The sequence below is a fragment of the Corvus hawaiiensis genome, chromosome 27, assembly GCF_020740725.1.
Source record: "Corvus hawaiiensis isolate bCorHaw1 chromosome 27, bCorHaw1.pri.cur, whole genome shotgun sequence".
Classification (NCBI taxonomy): Eukaryota; Metazoa; Chordata; class Aves; order Passeriformes; family Corvidae; genus Corvus; species Corvus hawaiiensis.
The window spans coordinates 2,908,840-2,929,488 of record NC_063239.1 but is presented as its reverse complement, the minus strand read 5'-3'; the positions used below and the strand labels follow the sequence as shown (position 1 = coordinate 2,929,488).

The window sequence follows — 20,649 nt, the reverse complement described above, 5'->3', positions numbered from 1 at the left end:
TAAAAATAACATCTTTAATAGCTTTAGAGTTGGCACAGATGGCATTAAAACTCACCACTGTTTATTACTAGACTATGGAACCACACACGGTGCAGCGTGAGGAGGGCGGCTCCAACCCCACGTCGCTTCTAAGCCACGGAGCTACGACAGGTTGGTGTTGGAGTTGACTCTTTTCATTTACATTCAGCTTTTATAGAGTGAAACCAACAGCGAGATTTAACCACACGCACACAGAGCAAAGCCTGGGGAGGATGTTCCTGCTGGCAGCCGAGCTCTCCTCCTCTTAGCAGATACAAAGCCCAAAAATCAGCTGTAACACAGGTTGTGAGACTGGCCAAACAACACAGGACGACGCAGGAGCTTCTGCTCACACCTGAAGGAAAGTTACTGCAGTGACAGTCCCATTTCCCTCTTCCAAGTGCAGGAAAGGATGTTAGAGGACACAGCCCAGCAGCTCTCAGTGGCCAAACAAATTTTTTTCAGGAACCCAGAATGCAGTGGGACAATAATACTTCCTTTTCTGAAGTATTTTCCCAAGGAAATCTCCCTGCTGCCCTGCGCCAAGCATTATCCTCACACAGGTGTAGAGGGGATGGCACAGGCACCAAACCATCAGGGACTCACCTTGGAAAGCAGCAGCAAGCTGGTGGCAAAGCAGAGGCCTGGCAGAAAACCCCCATTCTGACCAAAAAACAGCATCAAAACTATTAGGCAGGATGAAAATAATTCCCAGCAACAGAGGAGGGGAAAGGAAGGGAAGGGGGAAAGCATCCCAGATCTGGGCAGCCACAGAGCCATGGGAAAAGTTAGTGTCAGCCTGAAAAGGACAAAACTGAGCCGAAAAGACACTCCCACACTGGTGATGTGCAGCCAAAACATCACACCGTGGACCCACAGTGGCAGCTGAGCTCCTCACAGTCCCCTGTGCCTGTCAGTCACCCCCTTGCCATGGCCACGGCCTCTCCTGTGTCACAGCACAGCCCTACCTCAGCTCCTACGTAACCACCCCACGTGCAAAACTTGTATTTGGGGAAACATTTACAGGTTTCTGGCAAGATCACAACGTGTTCAATGAAGTTTTTAGTCTTTAGTGAAAACACCAGCACTGCTGCAGTGACACCTACCTTGCTCAGCAGCAGCTCCAGCCTGACAAACACTTGTTTGTCCAACCCAGTTACCCCAAAGTCTCTGTCCTTGATGACCCTGAGGAACCAAGACACCACAGCCACTTCCAACCCTCAATTTCCTTGTCATTTGTTGGTTATAAAGATTTCCAGTTTCTAGGGGTACTCTACAATCACAATGATTTGAGGCATTTCTGGCCTCTGTTCCGAGGAATTCCCTCTCACCACCAGGATCGGGTGCTGACACGGAGGGAGGTAAAATGCATAGTGAGGTCTCCCGCAGCGAGGTCTCTCCTCTGGTGAGGCCACTTGTTTTCCCTTTAGTGCCCCTGCACTGTCACGGCCTCTGTTTGGCCTTTACTTCCAGCAGGGGCCTTGCCCCCGATGGCTTTGTTGGAATAATCCCGCTCTCCAAAAATAGTGCTCCCAATCCTGACGTTTGTAGAGCCAACCTCTATCTGGAAGAGACAGAGAGGAGGAGGTCAGGGCAGGGCTGCCACCGCCCCATGGCCTAGCCTGGACGCTCACCACACCACAGGATGGTTCTCCACAGACTCATCACCCACAGCTACACCCAGGGGTTGGTTTGATCCCAGGAATCTCCCCCAGGACCGGGAGAGCTGCACTGGGATCTCCATCCAAGGGGAAGCCTTAGAGGCCTGTTTGGGTGGCACCTGGGCTGGAATTTGGGGTGCAGGCATGTTTGTTCCCTGAGGGAAGGGGCAGGAATGCACTTACTGCGTGCTGGAAGTCCGTGGACATGCCCATGCTCAGCTCCACCTTCTCCACGGGCAGACTGAGCTTCTCACACACCTCCTGCCGCAGGGACAGCAGCACCTGCAGCGCACGAGGGGACAGGACAGGGTCACACACCTGGACAGCCACGCCAGCTCCCTTCCAGGGTGACACAGATCCCGATTCCTGCCCGTCCCTGAAGCGTCCTTCACACGGGATGTGCAATTCCCACACTTCCCACAGAAGCACCGGAACAGCATCTGGAGATTTCCCAGATTTCCTGACAACACAGAGGAGGCTGAACTCTCACCTGGACCAGGGGCTCCAGGACAGCAACTGCTGCACAGGTAGCCCTGCCAACATCCTGGCTGCAGCTTCAGAGGAGGGATGGGAGAAATACTCTGCAGAAAGAAGCCTCACACCTGCACTGACACTGGTACTGAGGGCTCTGTGCTATCCTGCACAAGGTGTTCCTACCTCCCTACAGCTTGACTCAGACTGGTTTGACTGGGACAGACAAGCTGTAACAGGAAACCGGCCCACAGTGACATTTTCTCTGAGAAAATCTTACCTGGAAGTCAGGATTTGGCCCCTTACTGAGGTCATGCCCGATGCTGCCAATGGTCATCAGCCCCACAAATTCCAGGCTGGGGCACTTGTTGATGACATGTTCCACGGCAGCTGTGGTGTCTCCGGGGGGAAGGCCATGCTTGCCTGGAAAAAACCAGGGAGATCTGTGCCCAGCTCTGCCAGAGAAACGCTTTCAGCCCGTCCTGGTCAAGTTCCCTGTCAAGCCAGCAGGACAAATGTCACAAAGAGCCACTTACTGTCCTCCCCACTGGTGTTAACTTGCACCATGACCTTCAGCTTCTGGGATGACCCTTTTTTCTGCCACGAGCTGTTGACTCTGTCTGCCAGTTTCACAGAATCCACCGTTTCCAACATGAACAGGTTTGGGACAGCTGGGGAGAAAACACAGGCTGAAAGAGCTCTGCTGGCATGGGATTGTTTGTACCAACAGCAGGCATTTGTGAGTTCACGGTTATTGTTTCAGAGAATCACGGAATATCCTGAGCTGGAAGGGACTCCCAGGGATGATTGAGTCCAACCCCTGGCCCAGCACAGACACCCCAACAATCCCAGCCTGGGCATCCCTGGCAGCGCTGTCCCAACACTCCTGGAGCTCCGGCAGCCTCGGGGCCGTGCCCATTCCCTGGGCAGCCTGGGCAGCTCCTGACCACCCTCTGGGGGAAGAACCTTTTCCTGATATCCACCCTAACCCTCCCCTGACACATCTGAACACTGGAAGACCATTGCCCACATAAAATCAACCAGGATTTACCGATCAGCTTGTTGACATTGTTCTTCTGCAGGTGGCCAATAAAATGCCACTTGATGTCTGGACAAGACGACAGAATCTGAAAGCAGAGAGAACGCTCAGGTTGGAACAGCAATTCCCTCTTCCCCCATACAACACTTCAGTCTTAGTTTGCCCACAACCAAATACCAGACGCCCAATTTCTTTGTTTGTTGACCCTGAAAGACTCAGCTTGTGGTTGTGCTGAGGTTGCTGCACAGCCTGGAGAGGGATGGGGCTGTGGCTGCAGGGAATGCTGTCCATGGGAACAGCGAAGGCAAAGCTCTTTTGCAACAGTCATTAAATAATATTTTCCCCAAACTGAGTGTTAACGTTTCTTTTTCAGCAAGGGCTGTGCTTCTCCTAAAGAGAGCACAAAAGGCAAAGCACTGTGCAGACAAACCATGACTAAGGCTCATGTATTCCCAGACTCCTCTGGAGCCAGCAAGGCAGGAGGGGGAAGGGGGCAGAGGCAGTGAGCCAAGAATAACCCACCATTTATCTGCAAAGATAAGGATCCAACCAAATCCCTAACAAACCCCAGGACTTTGACTGAACAGCTCTTAGGACACAGCTATACATGGAGAGAAAACACAAAGGGAACTGTGTGCTTACTCTGGAGTCTGAAGCCTTTTCCAGCAGCTCCTGAACCTGGGAGAATGAAGGAGAATTCCGTTAAACCCACAGCAGGCATTGGATTGGTGTCCTTGGGATGTGTGTTCCTGGGGCCAACCTGAGCCTCAAAAACACGGGGCCAGGGAATAATGCTGTCACCCACAGAGCCACCTAAACCGGGCTGCCCCGAGCCCGCCCCGAGCCACCAGGAGGAATTTCTTCGCAGAAAGGGTCATTAAACACGGGAAGGGGCTGCCCAGGGAGGTGTTGGAGCGTCCATCCCTGGAGGTGTCCAAGGAAAGACTGGCTGTGGCACTTAGTGCTCTGGGCTGGGTGACAACGTGGGGATCGGGCACGGGTTGCACTCCATGACCTTGGAGGGCTTTTCCACCTGGAATGATGCTGGGATTCCATGCCCTCAACAGGGGGCCCTTTCCCAACCCTGCTGACCCTCTCCCAGCCCCTCAGACCCCCGACTCACGTAGTTCTCCCCGAAGCTGCGCTGCCCGTGGCTGTAGGCCTCCATCACCATCTCCGCCGGCTTGGTCTTGCTGACGGCCACGAGCCGCGGCTGCACGGCCGGGAGCCCCTGCGGGAGCACGGCGGGGTGAGCACGGGGACCCCGGGCCCAGCTCCGGGCACCCCCGGCCGGGGCCGCTGAGGGGGGGACGAAGGGGGCCCGGCCCTATTGGGGGAGCGCCGGGACGAGCAGAAGGGAGGCCTGTCGCGATAGTGGGGTGCTGGCTCCTTTGCTGGGGGTTTCAAACACCCAGATCCGTGGTGTGCTCGTCCCTGGGGCACTGAGGGTCTGTTCCCACGGTGGGACCTGTCCCGGCCGCACCGCGGGTCTGTCCCCACGGTCACCGGTAACCTGTCCCCAAGGCGCGGGCCCGTCCCTACGGTGACGGAGGCCCTGTCGCCACGGCAGCGACCCGCGGACCTCCCCGGGTTGCCCCCCGTGCCCCCCTCACCTGCGGCCGCCGCGCCGCCGCTTGCTGCACCTGCTCGGTGACGGCGCGGAGCGCCGGGCCCAGCCCGTCCCCGGCGGCCATGCCCGCTCTCCACATCCCCGCCCGCCCGCGGCCGCTTCCGCCACACACGCGCCCCGCCCCCGCCCCGCCGCCAATCAGATCGCTCCGCCGGCCGCCGCCGGCCAATGGGAGGGGCGGGGGCGCCATATTGGGAAGGTCGCGGGCGCCATGGCGGCGCCGGGGGACAGCGGGGCCCGGCCGGGGCTCCCCCGGGGCTCCCCCGTTCTCCGCGTTCTGGCCACAAATCCAAATCACGGCCTGAGTAACGGGCGCGAGCGCTGCCACCCAGCCCGCCCCACTGTTCCAGTCCCGGCCACCCTCCACCCTCCAAAATTAGGTTCTTATCCCTGCATGAGGAGCAGCCTCCCAAGGGTGTGAATTTCAATTATTTCGGGGAGAAAAAAGCGTTATAAAAACAAGGCAGGGACCGGTGCTTGTCCTGCAGGCCCAGTCTGAGGGCGGGCAGTGCTGGGGAGCGCTTGGAGCGCGGCCACAGAGCCCGAGAGCAGCTGGAGGGGCCGGGACAATGCCCGGCTTCATCGCGGCCACTGACGGGGGAAGAACGGGAAACTGCCAGCTGGAACGCATTAACTCAAATATTTGTCTTAATGTGCAGAACTTCACTGTCCCTCTGCAGATTCAGTGTTTACACAGCTGGGTAAAAACACCCAGAAGGTTCCTGCCCTTTGTCTGGTAAAACACGACAAGGATTTTCTGCAAACTTTACCAAATCCGAGGTGTTTGCCGCTCCAGTCTTGTTCCTGTGTTTTTCACTCATTCCATAGCAAAGCAGGGGTTGACAGACACGGGATTCCTTGGACATGGACACCTCTGACCTTTCTTCTTCCACTTTCCTCCTCCTCCTCCTCCTCCTCACTGGAAAGGGGGAACCGTCCCGTGCAGGGGCACAGCGCCGACCCCCAGCACCCCACCGCTCCCCATGCCCACCGGCGGCCTTCACGTCCCCTCGCTTGAAAATCCTCCCCTGCAAATACATCTACACGTGATACTAAAGTTCATCCTGATATTAAAACTGGAAGATTCTAAAATTGAAGGCTATTTTATTGCCATAGCAAATACCAAAATAAAAAGGCTTTGAATTCAGTACATAAGATCAAAGACTGCATTTCCATGCTCCCCGCAGCCATTCCCAGGTATCAGCAGTGCCACAAACCTCTGTTCCCTTTGCTGTAGAGTGGGTTTAAAGTTCAGATATTCATCTCAAGATTAGAGAAACAGGACAATTTGCCTGTTAAAGAGACAGAGGGAATAAAGGTTTATATGGAGAGACAGATCCACTCTGGAAAATTCAGGACATTTTACAGAGTGGAGAAACCTGAATGAAGACACAACAACAGATTTTGGCTTGTGAAGACTGATACACTCTCAACTTTGCTTCTGCACTCTTAGTACAATTTAACTAAATTACACTAATACTTTAGCAGTCAGGGTTTTAATTAAAAAAAAAAATCATTAAGAGCTCTTTATCCCAAGCTATTGTCTTGCTATGAAATCACACACAAAAAAAAGCCTTTATAATACCACTTTGGCTTAGTTGCATCCTTCCATTAGTGAAAAATACTTGCGTAAAAGGAGGTGTTAGTTGCTGATGGAAACCTTGAGCACGAACGTAGAACAATCTCAAATGAGCTCATCCTCATTGCTGAACTTCTGCTATTCCCTGTTACAATCTCCCTGCACAGACCAATTTATGAGTCAGGAATATCACAGCCTCCCTGGGGATGCTGTTGTTGACTACTGTGGGTCTGATGGAGGTCTGGAGATGGGACTTCCCTTAGCTCCTATTTTCCAAGAAATACAAAGAGGAGGGGACTTTTCTCCAGCAGAAACCGATGCTTAATTTCTATTTTGCATTTTCAAGCATCAACAGGGAAGAGAAAACTGCTGTAAAAACCCTGGAACCAGGAGCTGAGATTCATCTGAGCTCTCTTAGTGTAACACAGATTGATGAAGATTTAAACGCTGAAGAGTGAGACCAGGGGTAGGGGGGAGCAAGAATTCGGGGCACGAGCCTGTAAATGCACCAGGCTGGTCTCTGACAACGAGCACTGCCATCACCTCAGATGAGGATATTGGCCTCAAATTTTATCAGCAATTAAGCACCAGGCTCTGCTGCCAAATGCAGATGGATTAGGTAGGAAAAAAAAAAAATGTTCTCTCTAGGCATGAATTTTTATCTTCAAATTTTGCATGTGTGGAAAACAAAACCCTGTTTCCTCCTTGCATCTGGGATGTGAGGAACTGGTCAGCTCTCTGGAGGGGAAGGTCTGGTACATTGTTCTGAGAGAAAAAGGGGAATCCATCTTTGGGTAGTTCAGGAAGAGCTGCTTTTCTCTGCCCCGTGACCTTTCAGAATCACAGTTTGTCCTTGGCCAGTACAAAACCTTCCTTCCACAAGGTCCATTCAGACCCAATCCCACAGGAGCTCAGTTCTGCTCGTTTCAGCTCACCTGAAGGTCCTTTTTCTAGTCAGACACTGTAAACACCGAGATCCAGTTGCTCCTGCAGAGCAGGTAACGAGCTGAAAAACCATCAGGTCACTCCAGCAGCTCCTCCCCAGCACGGCCTTTTGTAAAGTCAGGGTCCCTGAGACAAAAATTCTTTCCTCCCTGGTTTTCTATGACTGTGACAACTTCCACGCCTGTGGCCTCATTCCACTGAAAATCCCACCCAGCTCTGCACTCCAGGACGCTGCCCACGCCCTCCCCCAGCAGCTGAACTGCTGGGAAAACTCTCCTGTGCCCCACAGAAACATGAAAAACAGAAAACAAAGCCGTGTTAGGACATAGAAAATGAAGAGTTTGGGTCACTCCCTGCGTGACTTGTGGTCTAAGGCTTCGATCCCCCCGGTGAGTGGGAACCTGCAGGACTCCAGCTGAGCCTCTGTCCCTCATAGGGTCACCTCACATGGGCTCGGCAGCCACCTGCCACTGGCCCCAGCCTCGAGCAGCCACTTGTAGTGTACAAAATCTAGCACCTTATTTTCAAAGGGGACTGAAATAAAGTACTTGGAATTTTCAATAAGAAAAAAACCCAAAACAAGTTGTAGCAGCAATTCCCCTCCCTCCAAACCCTCAACATTTCTTTACCTGCAACAGCTATGAACCACCTCAATCCCAAATCAGGTTCCCATCCAGCTGATAGCCCTGACAGCCTCTCCCAAATCCTTGGTCTGTGTGACCAAGAGCTGGGGAGGTGCAGCTACAGAACATACCTGGAGCTTAGAAATTACCAGAAAACCCACCCCACAAATACCAAAGTCCTTGTGTCTAATTGTCATACAAAAGATTGAAAGGATTAAATCTGATTCATCTCTTTCAGCACAGGAAAGGGGGAAAACAAAAAGGAATTTCCCAGTTCATGTTGTTTTGATATAAAACGAATAGAAATCTTTCTTTTCAGTTGATGTTATGAAGTAGTTTTGTGTCCTCGCTGGTTCCTGCCCCGTCCTCATCTTGGATTCCCTCTGCCAGTCCCTCTGCAGATTTTCTCTGGCTCCCTGCAGAGTCCATGAACATGTTGGGAATATCTTTGCCAAAGTAGATCTTGCTGTTGGCTGCGATTGCCTTGTACTTCATCAGCTGCAAGTACTCGGGAGTTAACTTGAGCTGCACAGAGAGAAAACGGGTCACAACAGCTCAGATACGGGAAAAGGAGATTCCTGCCATGAGCACATGAGGCACATACTTTCCACAAGCACAGCAGGCATGGCCAGCCCTCCACAGGGAAAACACAGAGTGCCCAGAGCCAGGCTGAGTGCAGCTCTAAATCCCAGTGACTAAATGGCAAAATGAAAAGTGATGGGACCAGCTGGGGAAAACGCTCAATCCAAACGTGATGGAGATGCTCAAGAGCACATCACTCACTGCAGCCCTTGCAACGAGAACTACTGAGGAGGGAAATATCCCTGGCTGTTTTCCAGGGAGCAGATCCACGAGCGTGTCTGGGTGAGAGGAGCTCATTCGTTCAGGATAACGACATTGTCACAGAGAGGACAGAACAACTGGCACAAAACCTGTGTACAAACACCCCAGCCCTCTGGCCCTTCTCACAGACCACCACAGAACTGAAACTCTTCCTGCTGGAGTGTCCTGGGAACTTGCTCACCTGGCAATTCTATCCATGCCATTTTTCTGTTTCCAGGCTGGACTTTTTGTTGTTTTTACTTTTGCAGTACTGAGGCTCTTCCAGGGTGTCTGAGACCAGCTCCATTTGTTCTTTCCCTGCACTGTGGTTTATTCTACCCCTGCCTGTCACCCCGGAGATCTCCCTGTTCTGACTGCCTGCCAACTTGAGACTGGAATGAAACCACATTTCTCATCACAACAGCGTGAAAGGGCAACACTGAAACTGATATTCCATCTACGGAGAGCCACGGCCCGTGAGCACCTGGCAGAGCAGAGACTTCACATACCCTGACACTGATCTGTCCAGAGAACAAAAGGAACTTGCAAATAAGGATCTAATTGTTTCAGTCAGATAAAAGCTTTGCTGAGAGGAGATGGCCTCTGTTGTGCTTTTTGACTTAAACAATGATCACTGCCTGCTCTTGTGCTGAGCATTCCCCCACAGCCCGGGGCCCTGCTCTGAGGCACCGCAAAGGAAAGCACAGTACCTTGTTGGCCTCGGCCACCTTCATAGCAGTGTAACACTCAGCATCAGCTCTCGCCTTCTCTCGTGCAAGAAATGCAGCATCTGGAAGCAAAGACATGCTCTGAGTCACATTTTTATTTCCAGCCACGTTAGCACCGTTTGCAGCTGGAAACTCTTCAGAAAGGGGCCAGTGCCACATCTAAACTGCACGGGGTGCAACAAGGGGAAGAGGGAACAAAATGGGAAACCCAGAAATGGGAGCTCAATTTACAGCTAAATGGCTGCAGGACGAGAGCATTAATAAGTGAATTGCATCTGCAACTGCAGAGCTCAAAGAATTTCTCACACATCAGGGTTTGATTATCCCCATCACGTGGGCCAAGCTCAGCCTTTCTTCTTGAGCCAGGGCTGACTCTCGTGCTGAAATGCAGAACTGCTCTCCTGCAGACGTGGGATTTACCCACAGCCTTTGCCCAGGACTCCAGGAACAGCCTGAGCAGCCCAGCACTCTCTGCAGATGAGGTCTGTGCCTGTGGATGTGATTCCCAGATGGGATTTGGTCTGGGATATGCAGATGAAGGTTCTGGCACGCAGAGCAGGGGATTTTAACCTCTACAGGCTCTGCCCCTTGGACAGATGCTGGAGAGCTTTTCTCTGCTCTGTCAACAATTGCTCAAAGGCTCTGATTCTGTGGATACTGAAATTCCTGACTCCTGGCAGAGACACTTAAGGAAAGCAATGCTTCCTGTTTCTGTACTGCACTCCTTTTCCCCCTCGGACTCTGTATCCGTCCAGTGATAACGATGGGTACCAGTGAGTGTAATCCTGCCCCTCTCCTGACATTCCTCCCAAGGCATGGAGCCACACGATTGCAGCACTCAGTCTGGGTTGGAGAGCTGCATAGCTGCATAAACCATTTGTTTACTTCCCCTAGCAGGGAGTCCTGTGAGCTGCTGCACTTAAAGATCATGTAAACAGCTGGATGGTCTGGCCCACAGCTTCCTCTCTTTGGGCTAAAAGGAGAGGCTGGGCCCAGTCACAGACACCAGGAAAAAAGAGAGAGGCAGGAATCCTCTGCCAGCACAGACCCAGACTGACGGGCTGACAAAGTTATAGGAAATAAACCTCACTGTATTTCTGCGAAGAACTTCTTCCTGGGAAGCTGCTGATCTGTAAAACTCTTAATTGGCTCCTCAGTGGCTTCTGCAAAGCTTGGCAGGGCCTATAATGAATGTAAGGGGAAAAAAGGCCTTGCCACTTCTGAGCTGGAATTGCAGAGCCCTCTCCACGCCCTGGAGTCTCCTTGGCAAAGCATCGTATCAGATGGGTGAGGGAACACCTCCTTGAGTTCAAACTCCTACAAAGATCACCTTGAGAAAGGGAGTTTCAAGAAGCACAGCTGTCAAAGAAATTCCCGTTCTTGCCTCTGGTCAGGAACTTCACCCCTGGGAGCATCAGCCTGGACTGAAGAACACAGCCAACACACACTTCAAGAGCTCCCTGGTGAACTGCTTCAGGAGTTACTTACTGGAAAGCTCACCCCCCACTCACCTTCAATCTCTGAAATTCGCTTCTCTGTTTCCTTTTCCATCACTTTCTGTCCATAAGTTATTTCAGCAACTTGTGCAATCTTTTCTGCCTCTGAAATGAAAACAAGAATACACCCACACTGTCATCACACATCTTCCTAACGCCAGAAGCAGCCTCACCCTGGAAAATCCTCACTCATCACCTACTTCAGGTGGAAATAAACGGTGGGAAGAATTTCCAGCCTGCAGAAAACAAAGCTGGAATCCACCTGAAACACTCCTGAGCTTCTCAGGGAGTTTCAGATCAGAGAAGGTCCCAAAGCGAACCAGTGCACCCCTTCCCCCTCTCTGGAGCCTGGGGTCTCTTTGCTGCCTGTCCCCCCCGTTCCCTCTCCCAGCCCACCCATACAGACCGATCAGGGCTTTCTTCCTCTCTGTCTCTGCCTCCTTCTCCACCACCTTCTGCTTCTGTGCCGCGATCAGCAGCTTTGTCTTCTCGCTCTCCCTGGGGAGCAAGAGAAACCAGTTAAAAACAGGGGCTCACTGGTGTGGGATTCACAGCACATCCCCAGCACGAGCTGCTGGCTCTCCCCTCCTTCCAGCACGTGTCCAGGGCAGGTGGGATCAGCAGTGTGAGGGCAGGTACCTGCACAGAGCGTCTTGCCTAAACCAAAGCATTCTTTCCTCCCCTCCATAGCAGGAAGATTTTCCAGTGAGTCCCTGTGACACACTCCCTGCAGGCTGCCCTATTGCCTTTTCTATCTTAATGGTTTTTATTTACATTAATGAGTTTTTAAAGAGTGAACATAAATAAAAAACTCTGCCCCTGCTCCCAGCCAGGGAAGAGACACTGGAACTGAGTCTCTCTCAACACGTCCTGCTGTATTTATGGCAACAGAACACAGGCTGATTTGGGACCCCCTGCCATGACCACGCCACACAGGATTTACCACAAGCCCAAAGGTGACATGCAATGCCAGGGAAGCAGAATGGATGAGAGGGATCCCATCCTGGCCGGCACAGAGTGCTGGCAGCGTGCTCAGGGAGCACGGGCGTGTCTGACTGACCAAGTGCAGGAGAAGGCAGCTGGCTCAGGGCGTTGCAAAGGGATCAGCATGTCAAGTGCTGCCAAAGAAAGTTATTTCAAAGCTTTGCGAGTCTTCAGCCTGTTGAATCAACAGTTTCTCCATCCCAGTCAAACAACAGGATTAGTGCTGAAATCCGTCCCTCTGCCAGTCACCCACAGCTCCAGGAGGGCTCTGGAACACAGGGCCAGTGCCCAGGGGAAGGAGCCCCAGGGCAAAGCATTCCTGTGCTCAAGGGCTCCAAGTGAGGGCCCTGCCAGCCCAGCCAGGGCTCAGTGCTGCTCCTCGGCAGCCCCTTCCCGAGGGGCAGCATGAGGCCAGGAGCCAAGGGCACCCCAATCCCCAGATCCCAAGGTAATCTGCCCTTCTGGATCCTTCTGGGAACACAAAGCCACTTACATGAGCTCATAATTCCTCCGGATTGTTTCAGGGATGTTTGGCTTTGTAACTCGAACTGCCTGGAGAGAGGGAGACAGAAGAGGACATGGGCCAACAGCCAAGTGGCCCCTGGGACTGCAGGGGTGGCACTTGGGGCACGCTCTGCCACCAGAGCTGCACAAACTGTGACCAGGCCCAAAATCCACAGAGAAACAGCACTGAAGGATCTCCTGACATAACAGAGATTGTAACCTGGGCAAACCAGCACCCAGAATAACTTCAGGAGGAAACTCAACACATCAAAACTGAGAGGAGACAGGAAGGACACTGTTCCCACTCCTCAGGTTCAATGAAATCTGTGCTGTAAAGCAATTTCCTAAACAAATCTCAGTTTCTTGTTTCCTTTTAGCCCTTTCCCCTCTTCACAATCTGCACCTTCAATATCTCAATCAAATCCTGATTACCTGTATAATTAATCCAGGGGCCATCGTGGTTAGGTCTTGCTGCAAGGCCAGTTTAAGGTTTTCATCAATTTGATCTGATTGGGGGAAAAAGAAAAGGGAATGAAACATCCCCCAGGGCAGTTTGCTGTCAGCACCCAGAGTGAGCTGGGAGGGCTCACATTTCTTATCCCTGGAAAGTACAAATGGGAGTTGGATGTAGAAGTGCTGGCCTGACCCCGAGGCAGGTTCCCAGCTCTCCCAGCAACAACCCTTGGGATGCACCACAGGAACATGGCAGGCATAAAAGGAAACCCTCCAGTTTCCCCAAACCTGCGGTTTGGAATCTTCCTGAATCTTTACAACAAGGAGTCCGTGCTCTAACCCCCTTCCCCACTGAACTTCCCAATTGGATCCTGAAGTAACGTGGTAAATCCTGACCGACTCTGGCCTGCACCTGTGCCAGGAGGACAAAAAGGAAATGGAAAGGCAGGAATGGGAAATGGCAGCATCAGTTACTTTAACAGGCTGCAAAAATCATCAGTAATGTCTCTCTGGCTCAGGGAGTCCCAGAACTCCAGCGTAGCTGAGGATTTCAAAGGGATACACAACCTAAAACCCTGCTCTGATGAAAGCTCCAAGGAGGGCAGCGCTTCCAGCTGGGGCCTGCTGGGAAGTGCAGAGGGAAAATCAAACTGTAATGGCCTTAAGAGGGATCACATCACACTCCTGGATTGTTTGCTTTGGTCCCAGTTTCCTATCTGGAACTCAGGCTCCTAATGAAGTCCAGCCAGGAGTTTGGGAAGCAGCTGTTATCAGTTCCCTGCACCTGCTGGCAGATGTGGGGGCAGAGGGTGACGTGAGGCTGCTCAAAGGGGCTGTGCCCCATTGCAGAGCCTGAGCCAGACCCAGGCAGCTCAGAGCAGGAGTTCCAGGGGAGTTTGTGCAAGTTCCTTCTGTGCAGAGCGGGTGCTTTCAGCCCATTTCAAGCAGCCGTCAGCAGCAGCTGCCGACATCTGGAGTCTCCATTGGCCAGGAACCTGTCCAGCGCCAGCAGGGACTGGGAACCGGGGGGGGGTCCGAGCCCCAGGCCTGCAGCCTGTGTGGGAAGGGGAAGCCAGGCTCCTTGGAAAGCCCAGGCTGAACAGAGAGCAGGAGTCTGCTCTCTCAGGCCCCCTGTTCTCTCAGGCACAAATCCTGTCCCAAACCATTCCCAGCAGCTCTGCGCCCACAGCCAGCACTGCCGAGTGCTGAAAGGCTGCAAGGATTTCCTGTCAGTCCAGAGCCAGAAACAAAACACTCAGCATTGGCAGCCACTGCACGAATTCTACCAAGAAACCCCAGCTTCTCCTCAGCCTCTCCTGCTGTGTGTCTCCCTGTGCTGCCCGGTTTCCCGTTGGGAAGGTCAGCAGGCTCCTGCCAGCACTCCTGGTTTATGGGCACCGCAGCCACGGGCACAGCCCAGAGCTCATGGAACCCTCTGGCCAGGGAGTGCTTGCTCAGGCTTTCTGTAACAGCAAAGAGCCACAGCCTGGCTCTTCCATCTGGATTAGAGAATCCTGTGACTGATTCAATCACACAGAGAATGCCACAGAATTCCTGCTCCCTTCCCTACAGGGAGGCTACTGGCAGGGCTGGGGCTGGAGTTTATTGTTACAACATATTGAAGCACTCAGCTCCAAAAGATAACACGGATAAACGATGGCAGCTGGATACCAACCCCGCCTCTGAGCAGAGCAAACACGGGATTAATGGATAAAAGCCCACCAGCTGCGGGTTCTGCACCAACAGCCCACGGGGAGAACCCTCAGAACCACCAGTCCCAGGGGCAGCTCACCAAACAGCTCGATGTAAACCTCCTGCAGCGTGTGGACACTGCAGAACTGGTTCAGCTCGTGGTGGATCTTGTTGAAGATGAGGGCCTTGTCGTAGTCGGCCGTGTAGTTCTTCACGATGTCGTACACTGGCAGAGGAGAGAGAGGGGATGGAGGAGGGAGGGAAGGGAAGCGGGGAAAGGAGGCTGAGCACTCTCAGGGAAAACCTTGAGGGGCTGTGAAATGCCCTCAAACCCTCTGCTCAGGGCAGGTTTATTTACTGCTGACATTTTGCGACGCCTCCACCAATATCTGTCCTCTGCTCTGTCAATAGAAGGGTTTGAAGCACCCTCAGGCTGTGCTGGGGCTGCACACACACACACACAGAGCTCCCTGCCGAGCCAGGCACTCCCACATTAAACACCCAAGGATTTGGGAAAAGGCTGCACAGGTTGTTCTCCCTGGGCTCCAGGAGCCTGTGCTCACAGCCCCCTTGGCTCCCCCTGCACACCCCGTTACTCCAACCCGATGCTGCACAAAGCTTGGGGGAGCTGGGTTAACGCAGATCAGAAAGGCAAGAAACAATAAACACCCCAAATTCTCGGGAGAGCGGGGTCAGAGGTGACACCCGGAGCTCAGGGCACACCTGTGGTACAGCCTGGCTCCAACCAAACACAGCCACAACCTCTTCACCTCCTGTTCCTGCAGCACAGCCCCCGGGGAGTGTCCGGGGCAGGACTGGTGACTCACCCGCACTCTGGATGAGGAAATTCACCACCTCGATCCTGTCGAAATAAATCATCACTCCTCCACTGCAAAGCGAGAAAAACAAAAAGTTACGTTTGCTGGAGGCTGAGTTTGCTCCTGTGGGATGAGTGTGGGATCCACCCCAGCCTGCTCAGCACCGTCCCAGACCCCCCCGCCCGGGGTGGGCTCCCTGTCCTGGGGAGGCCCTGCAGAGCCTCCCAGTGACCCCAGTTTGGGGGCTGCAGAGAAGTTCAGTCTCTGAGAAGCTTCCAGCTGGGATGAAGGGCTGTAGGGGGGTAAGAGCTGAACATCTCACCTGGTGCCACACGGGACATTTTTCACCTCGTCCGTCTGCAGCGTGGTCTGGAGGAGATCGAAGGAAAGAGGCTTAAGAGAGGGATTTTCCCGGCACAAATCCTGCAGCCCACGGGGCTCTGACACAGCCACGTCCCCCCGGGACCCTCCAAAGCAGGAGCTGCACCCGCCTCGCTCAGTCCCTCGTTCGAGGCTCAGCGGGACCGGCCCGAGAGCCCCCCGTCCCCGGTACCGGGCACGGCCGCCCCCAGCCCCGTGGGACCAGCCGGGCTCCCCCGGTGCCCGCCCCGCCCGGGCCCGGGCCCAGCAGCACCTGCACTGACTTGTAGGACGTGATGAAGGGCAGCATGAGGTGGAAGCCGGGCCCGCTGGTGGAGGTCAGCAACGCGCCGCCGCTGCGGAGGGAACGAGAGGGGGAGAGAGAGAGAGAGAGAGAGAACCGTGAGCGGCGGCTGGCCGGGGCCCGGCTCTCTCCCCGCAGGGCCCGTCTCACCGATAGTAGACGCCGATGTGCCCCTCGTCGATCTTGTGCACGGCCGACAGGAGCGCGGCGGCCGCGACGCCGAGGGCGAGGGCGGCGATGGCACCGAGCTGGGCCATGCCCGGCACCGGCGGCGGCACCGGCGGCGCGCCACTGACGTCATCACAGCGCGACCGCGCCGCCGCCGCCAGAGGGCGATGGAGGAGCGGGGGATGTGGTGCTGGAGGTCGCAGGTTCGAGACCCTCTCGCTCCCGCAGCGCGACCCCCGCAGGGGTTTGGGGGTGCGGGGCCCCCCAGAGCCCGCTCCCCGTGCAGGCGGGGGGGACAGAGCGGGACGGCGGTGTGGAGGGGTGTGCCGCACCCACGGAGTCACAGATCGTAGAATGTTAAGCGTCGGAAGGGACATCGAGATTCATCCCGTTCCATCCACGGGCTGGGACATTTCCCAGCAGGACCACAGAGGATCCTCAGCTGGAAAGGGCCCACGGGATCATCCAGTCCAGCTCCTGGCCCAGCACAGACACCCTAACAACTCCCCCGTGTCCCTGAGAGCATTGTCCAAACGCTCCTGGAGATCTGACTCCCAATGTCCAGCCTAAATTTCCCCTCTTTCAATTCTTTCTGTCACGCACAAAGGGTTCTCCCCTCTCTGACCGCCCCGGCATAGCCCCACGCCCCCCGCATGGAACCCCCCGTTCCCTGTCCGGACCTTGTTCGGGCAATTGCAGGAAACGGGATGGGCCAGGAACCATGGAATCATCCAGCTCTGTAATCGTGGAAACGGACCTAAAAACCATGTGAGAGATGTATAAAACGTCAATAAAGGAGAATGATTTGATCTTTACTCGTGATAGATCTCCGAGGTTATATATAACAACCCTGTCAGGAGGGTTCAGCGCCATTTAGGAATAAGGAATGAAATATCCACGATATTTGTCAATCCAAATTTTACAGCTCTTAAATAAGCGCAAAAGGGCGCCAGAGATGAAAAACACCCTGTAGTTGGTGTTTTTTTAAAGGCGTTTGCCCAGATTTAGGGCCTTGATAAAATGTATTAAATCTTTAAAGATTTTAATGAATCTAGTATGTGTTTCATAAATCACAAGCCTCTGCTCAGCCCCTCTCAGTTTAATAAGGGTAAACTAGGAAATTGCTCTGAGCTGGAGCAAAATGCATCCATGGAATATTGAAAAGTAATAGATTTTTAAATGTGGGGTGTTCTGGCTCGCAGGAGAGGTTTTGCTTCATAACACCGGCACTATATCACTGCCCTGAACGGGAAACCAGCTGTGGCCACGTGTTTAACAGCATCAAGATGTGAACCAGCACAAAGGTAAATATTATTTGTAATAATCCTAAAAAAACCTAAAAGCCAAAAAAAATCATTACTGCTGGACCCGAGGCCAGGAACATTCAGTGGTGTCTGTGCCGTGGCGCTCGGGATTTTAACAGGGCTTTTTGTAGGAATAAATGGTTTATTGCACCCAGTTCTCTCCAGCACTTGAAGACTTCTTCATCCCTACCTCATCCCTCTGCCCCTGTCAAAATATTCTGTGGGGTTTTCTGCAGAGCTAAGTGAGACAATTTGAGGGTCTCTGGGTGCTTGTGGCTCCGGACTCGTGGGGATGGAGCCGGGATGGGACCTGGGCAGGCCCTGGGTCGGGATGCGGGCAGAGATGGGGCTGCTGTGGGCAGGGCCAGGACAGGCACGGGCAGCCCCGGGTGGGACGTGCCCCACTCGGTCCCTGCGGGGCGGGGAGGGTCCGGTGGGGCCGGAGCGCGGCGCGGTGTAAAGTCTGTCTGCCCTCATTAGCTGTCACAAGTAACAATGCCGGGCTGGCAATAAAGGCAATTCCGAGGCTGTTGGCCATTAATCACTGCCTGACAGCTGGGAATAGGGCTGGAAAAACTCTGTCCCTGCCGCTCCTGCTTTGGCGTTTAAGGTTACCTCTGCAGCTGCAGCGGTGGGGCGGAAAGCTCTGCTCACCAGTCCTGCCCCAGCCCCACTCCCATCTCCATCTCCATTTCTATCCTGTCCCCATCCCCATCCCCATCCCCAATTCTGCCTCCATCTCCATTTCCACACCATTCCTATCCCCATCCCATCCTTGTTCACATCCCCATCCCATGCCATCCCATGCCATCCCATCCCGTCCCATCCCGTCCCATCCCAGCTGTTCCCTAGCTGAAACCTAAAGGAGCAGTGGAGCCCAGGAAGGGCTCCTGGAAGGAGCTGGGAGGGTTCAGGGTGCTTGGCTGGGCCCTTTCTTGCTCTGCTCTGGCTCTGGAAGGGAAGGGAAGGGGGTGGGAGAGGGGCTGTGTGGGGGGAACACTTCCCGAATTCCGTCCATCGGACGTTATTTGCCGATTACGGGGCAGAATTGTGTTCGAGTCTGTCCGTGTCAGCTCTAACAATACAGCACTTGGCAGTCCAGGCAGTTGTGTGGCGTTGGCCATTAATCATCCCCTGACAGTCCGGAGCTGGAAGGGAGGGAACCGCTCACATGTGGTCACGGTGCCCCCTCCCCATGGCCGGCGGGGCAGGGGGGGCTTCCTCTGCCTTGGGCCCACCCAAACCCACTGCGGGCTATGAGCTGAGAGTCCTCAATCCACGTCCCCTTGGGAGGGCTGTGTGGGGCAGGAGGAGAGTGGGGAGACATTCCTGCCTTTGCCATGGGGCAACCAAGCTCCCAGGGAACAGCCCTGCTGGGAGAGGCTCTTGGGAAAAGCCTTTAAGCATGTGGCATTCCCAGTGTTTTCCTCTCCATCCCCAGCCTCTCGCTCCATGAGCCCCTGATCAGGAGCTGGGGTTTGTCCTGGGGGAGGTGATCCCGGTGGGAGCCAACTCTTGGCACAGGAGGGGAGCTCTCCCCGAGGCTTCTCTCCGCGCCCCTCGTCGTCCCGCAGGCGCCAGTCCCGTGGCCGGGTGCCAGCGTGCCAGGTCATCCCCCAGTAAAGAAAGGAGCAATGTGTTTCCAGCCCCCCGATGTTGTTTTCTAAAGGGGAATGATTAATGGTGCTTGGAAACCACAATTCATCCCGGGAAAGAAAGTAGATTTACCCGAAACATGCGTGAGAATTAGTGCTGGGATCGGCTCCTAGGGCAGAGGGGGGGAAGCTAATGGCAAACAGAGCCCGTCTGTGCGCAGGGGGAGAGAATACCCCGCCAAAAACATGGGCTGGAGGAGCTGGGATGGAGCTGGGACAGGAGGAGGAGAGTGGCCCTCAGAGCCAGGTCCCCCTCCCCATCTGGAAACCTCAGTCGCTCCTTCCCTGACCCGCAGTGAGATGGTCACGATGGAGAACGGAATTCCCCTCCCATGTGTGTCCCAACAGCACAGCAAAGGATGGACAGTGCTGATGAGACCAAAATTCATCATTCCTGAGAGTCCAAGAGATACCTGGGAGAAGCAGGAGTTGCACCAGAACCCACGAAGCTCCGGCCTGGAAACACCAAATGCTTCAAAAACGTCTGTTTTAGGCTCAGGGAATGATCTCACCTTGCTCCTGCTGGTGGCATCCACTGGGGTAACTGGGATGGGCTGGGGTGCAGCACAGCAGCACGGAGCCATCCAGGTGCTTCATCCCTGGGGAGCAGGAAACCTCAGAGAAGGGAAGAACACAGTTTTCCTCCGTGAGGGTGAGAGAGAGGCAGCCGTGGCAGCCCCGGCCTGGAGCACAGTCCTGCGGGGATGTGGGAGCTGCAGCCTCATCCTGCTGAGCTGGGGAAACAAGGCAGGGGCTGGCGGGTTAGGAAGTTCATGGAAAAGGTTTTCAGGCACAAATCCTGACCTGGATCCAAGCTGCCCTGCTCTTCTCTGGCCAGGAGAGCAGCAAGGGAGGGGAAAGGGCTCCCTTGAAAGGAAGCAGGGACAGGTGACATGAATTTATCACCCGATTCCAGAGATAACCCCAAGATCCTTGCCTTTATCTCAGCCCTGGATCAAGGCAGCAGCCGGCCCCACGCAGGTCCCGTCCCATCAGCGGCGTGGAGGAGCTCGGACAGGGCTCCAGGAGAGAGATTTATTTGTGGGATTCCGGGAAGGGTTGGGGAAACCTCAGCGAGGTGCTGAAGCCCAGGTCAGGAGTCATCCCTGGTTCGGGGATATATTTAGAGCGGGATAATGTAAGCAACAGGAGGGAAAAAAATAAAAAGTCCGTGGAGGAGGTGCAGATCCGTCCCCTTGGCTGGGAGTTACTGGATGATCTGAGCCAGGGAACAGATAGTTGGATTTCCCTTATTTCTCCCTTCAAATAAATCACAACTCCAGAGGCCTTTAAACTCTGCAACATGATCTGTTCCAATAAGGAAGGGAATGAAAGGCTGTGTCTCTCTGGAAGCCTTCAGAGCCATAAATCTCCTATGTACAAACACAGACCAGA

At 54.1% G+C, this 20,649-nt stretch overlaps 2 protein-coding genes across 2 annotated transcripts; both read right to left on the bottom strand.

The window, feature by feature from the left end:
- On the bottom strand, positions 1–4,918 carry LOC125317556 (pyridoxal phosphate binding protein). Its single transcript, XM_048287405.1, has 8 exons — positions 4,803–4,918; positions 4,313–4,420; positions 3,832–3,867; positions 3,202–3,277; positions 2,687–2,821; positions 2,431–2,573; positions 1,863–1,961; positions 1–1,582 (listed from the first exon to the last, which is right to left on the bottom strand). The coding sequence occupies exons 1-8, from the start codon at positions 4,896–4,898 to the stop codon at positions 1,445–1,447; spliced, it is 831 nt and encodes a 276-aa protein (XP_048143362.1). The 5' UTR covers positions 4,899–4,918; the 3' UTR covers positions 1–1,444.
- Positions 4,919–5,906: 988 nt separating this feature from the next.
- ERLIN2 (ER lipid raft associated 2) lies at positions 5,907–16,409 on the bottom strand. Its single transcript, XM_048287404.1, has 11 exons — positions 16,278–16,409; positions 16,098–16,179; positions 15,786–15,832; positions 15,473–15,534; positions 14,746–14,871; positions 12,933–13,006; positions 12,490–12,548; positions 11,419–11,510; positions 11,028–11,117; positions 9,499–9,578; positions 5,907–8,491 (listed from the first exon to the last, which is right to left on the bottom strand). Exons 1-11 carry the CDS (start codon positions 16,382–16,384, stop codon positions 8,282–8,284), a joined length of 1,029 nt encoding a protein of 342 aa, XP_048143361.1. The 5' UTR covers positions 16,385–16,409; the 3' UTR covers positions 5,907–8,281.
- Positions 16,410–20,649: the final 4,240 nt, after the last annotated feature.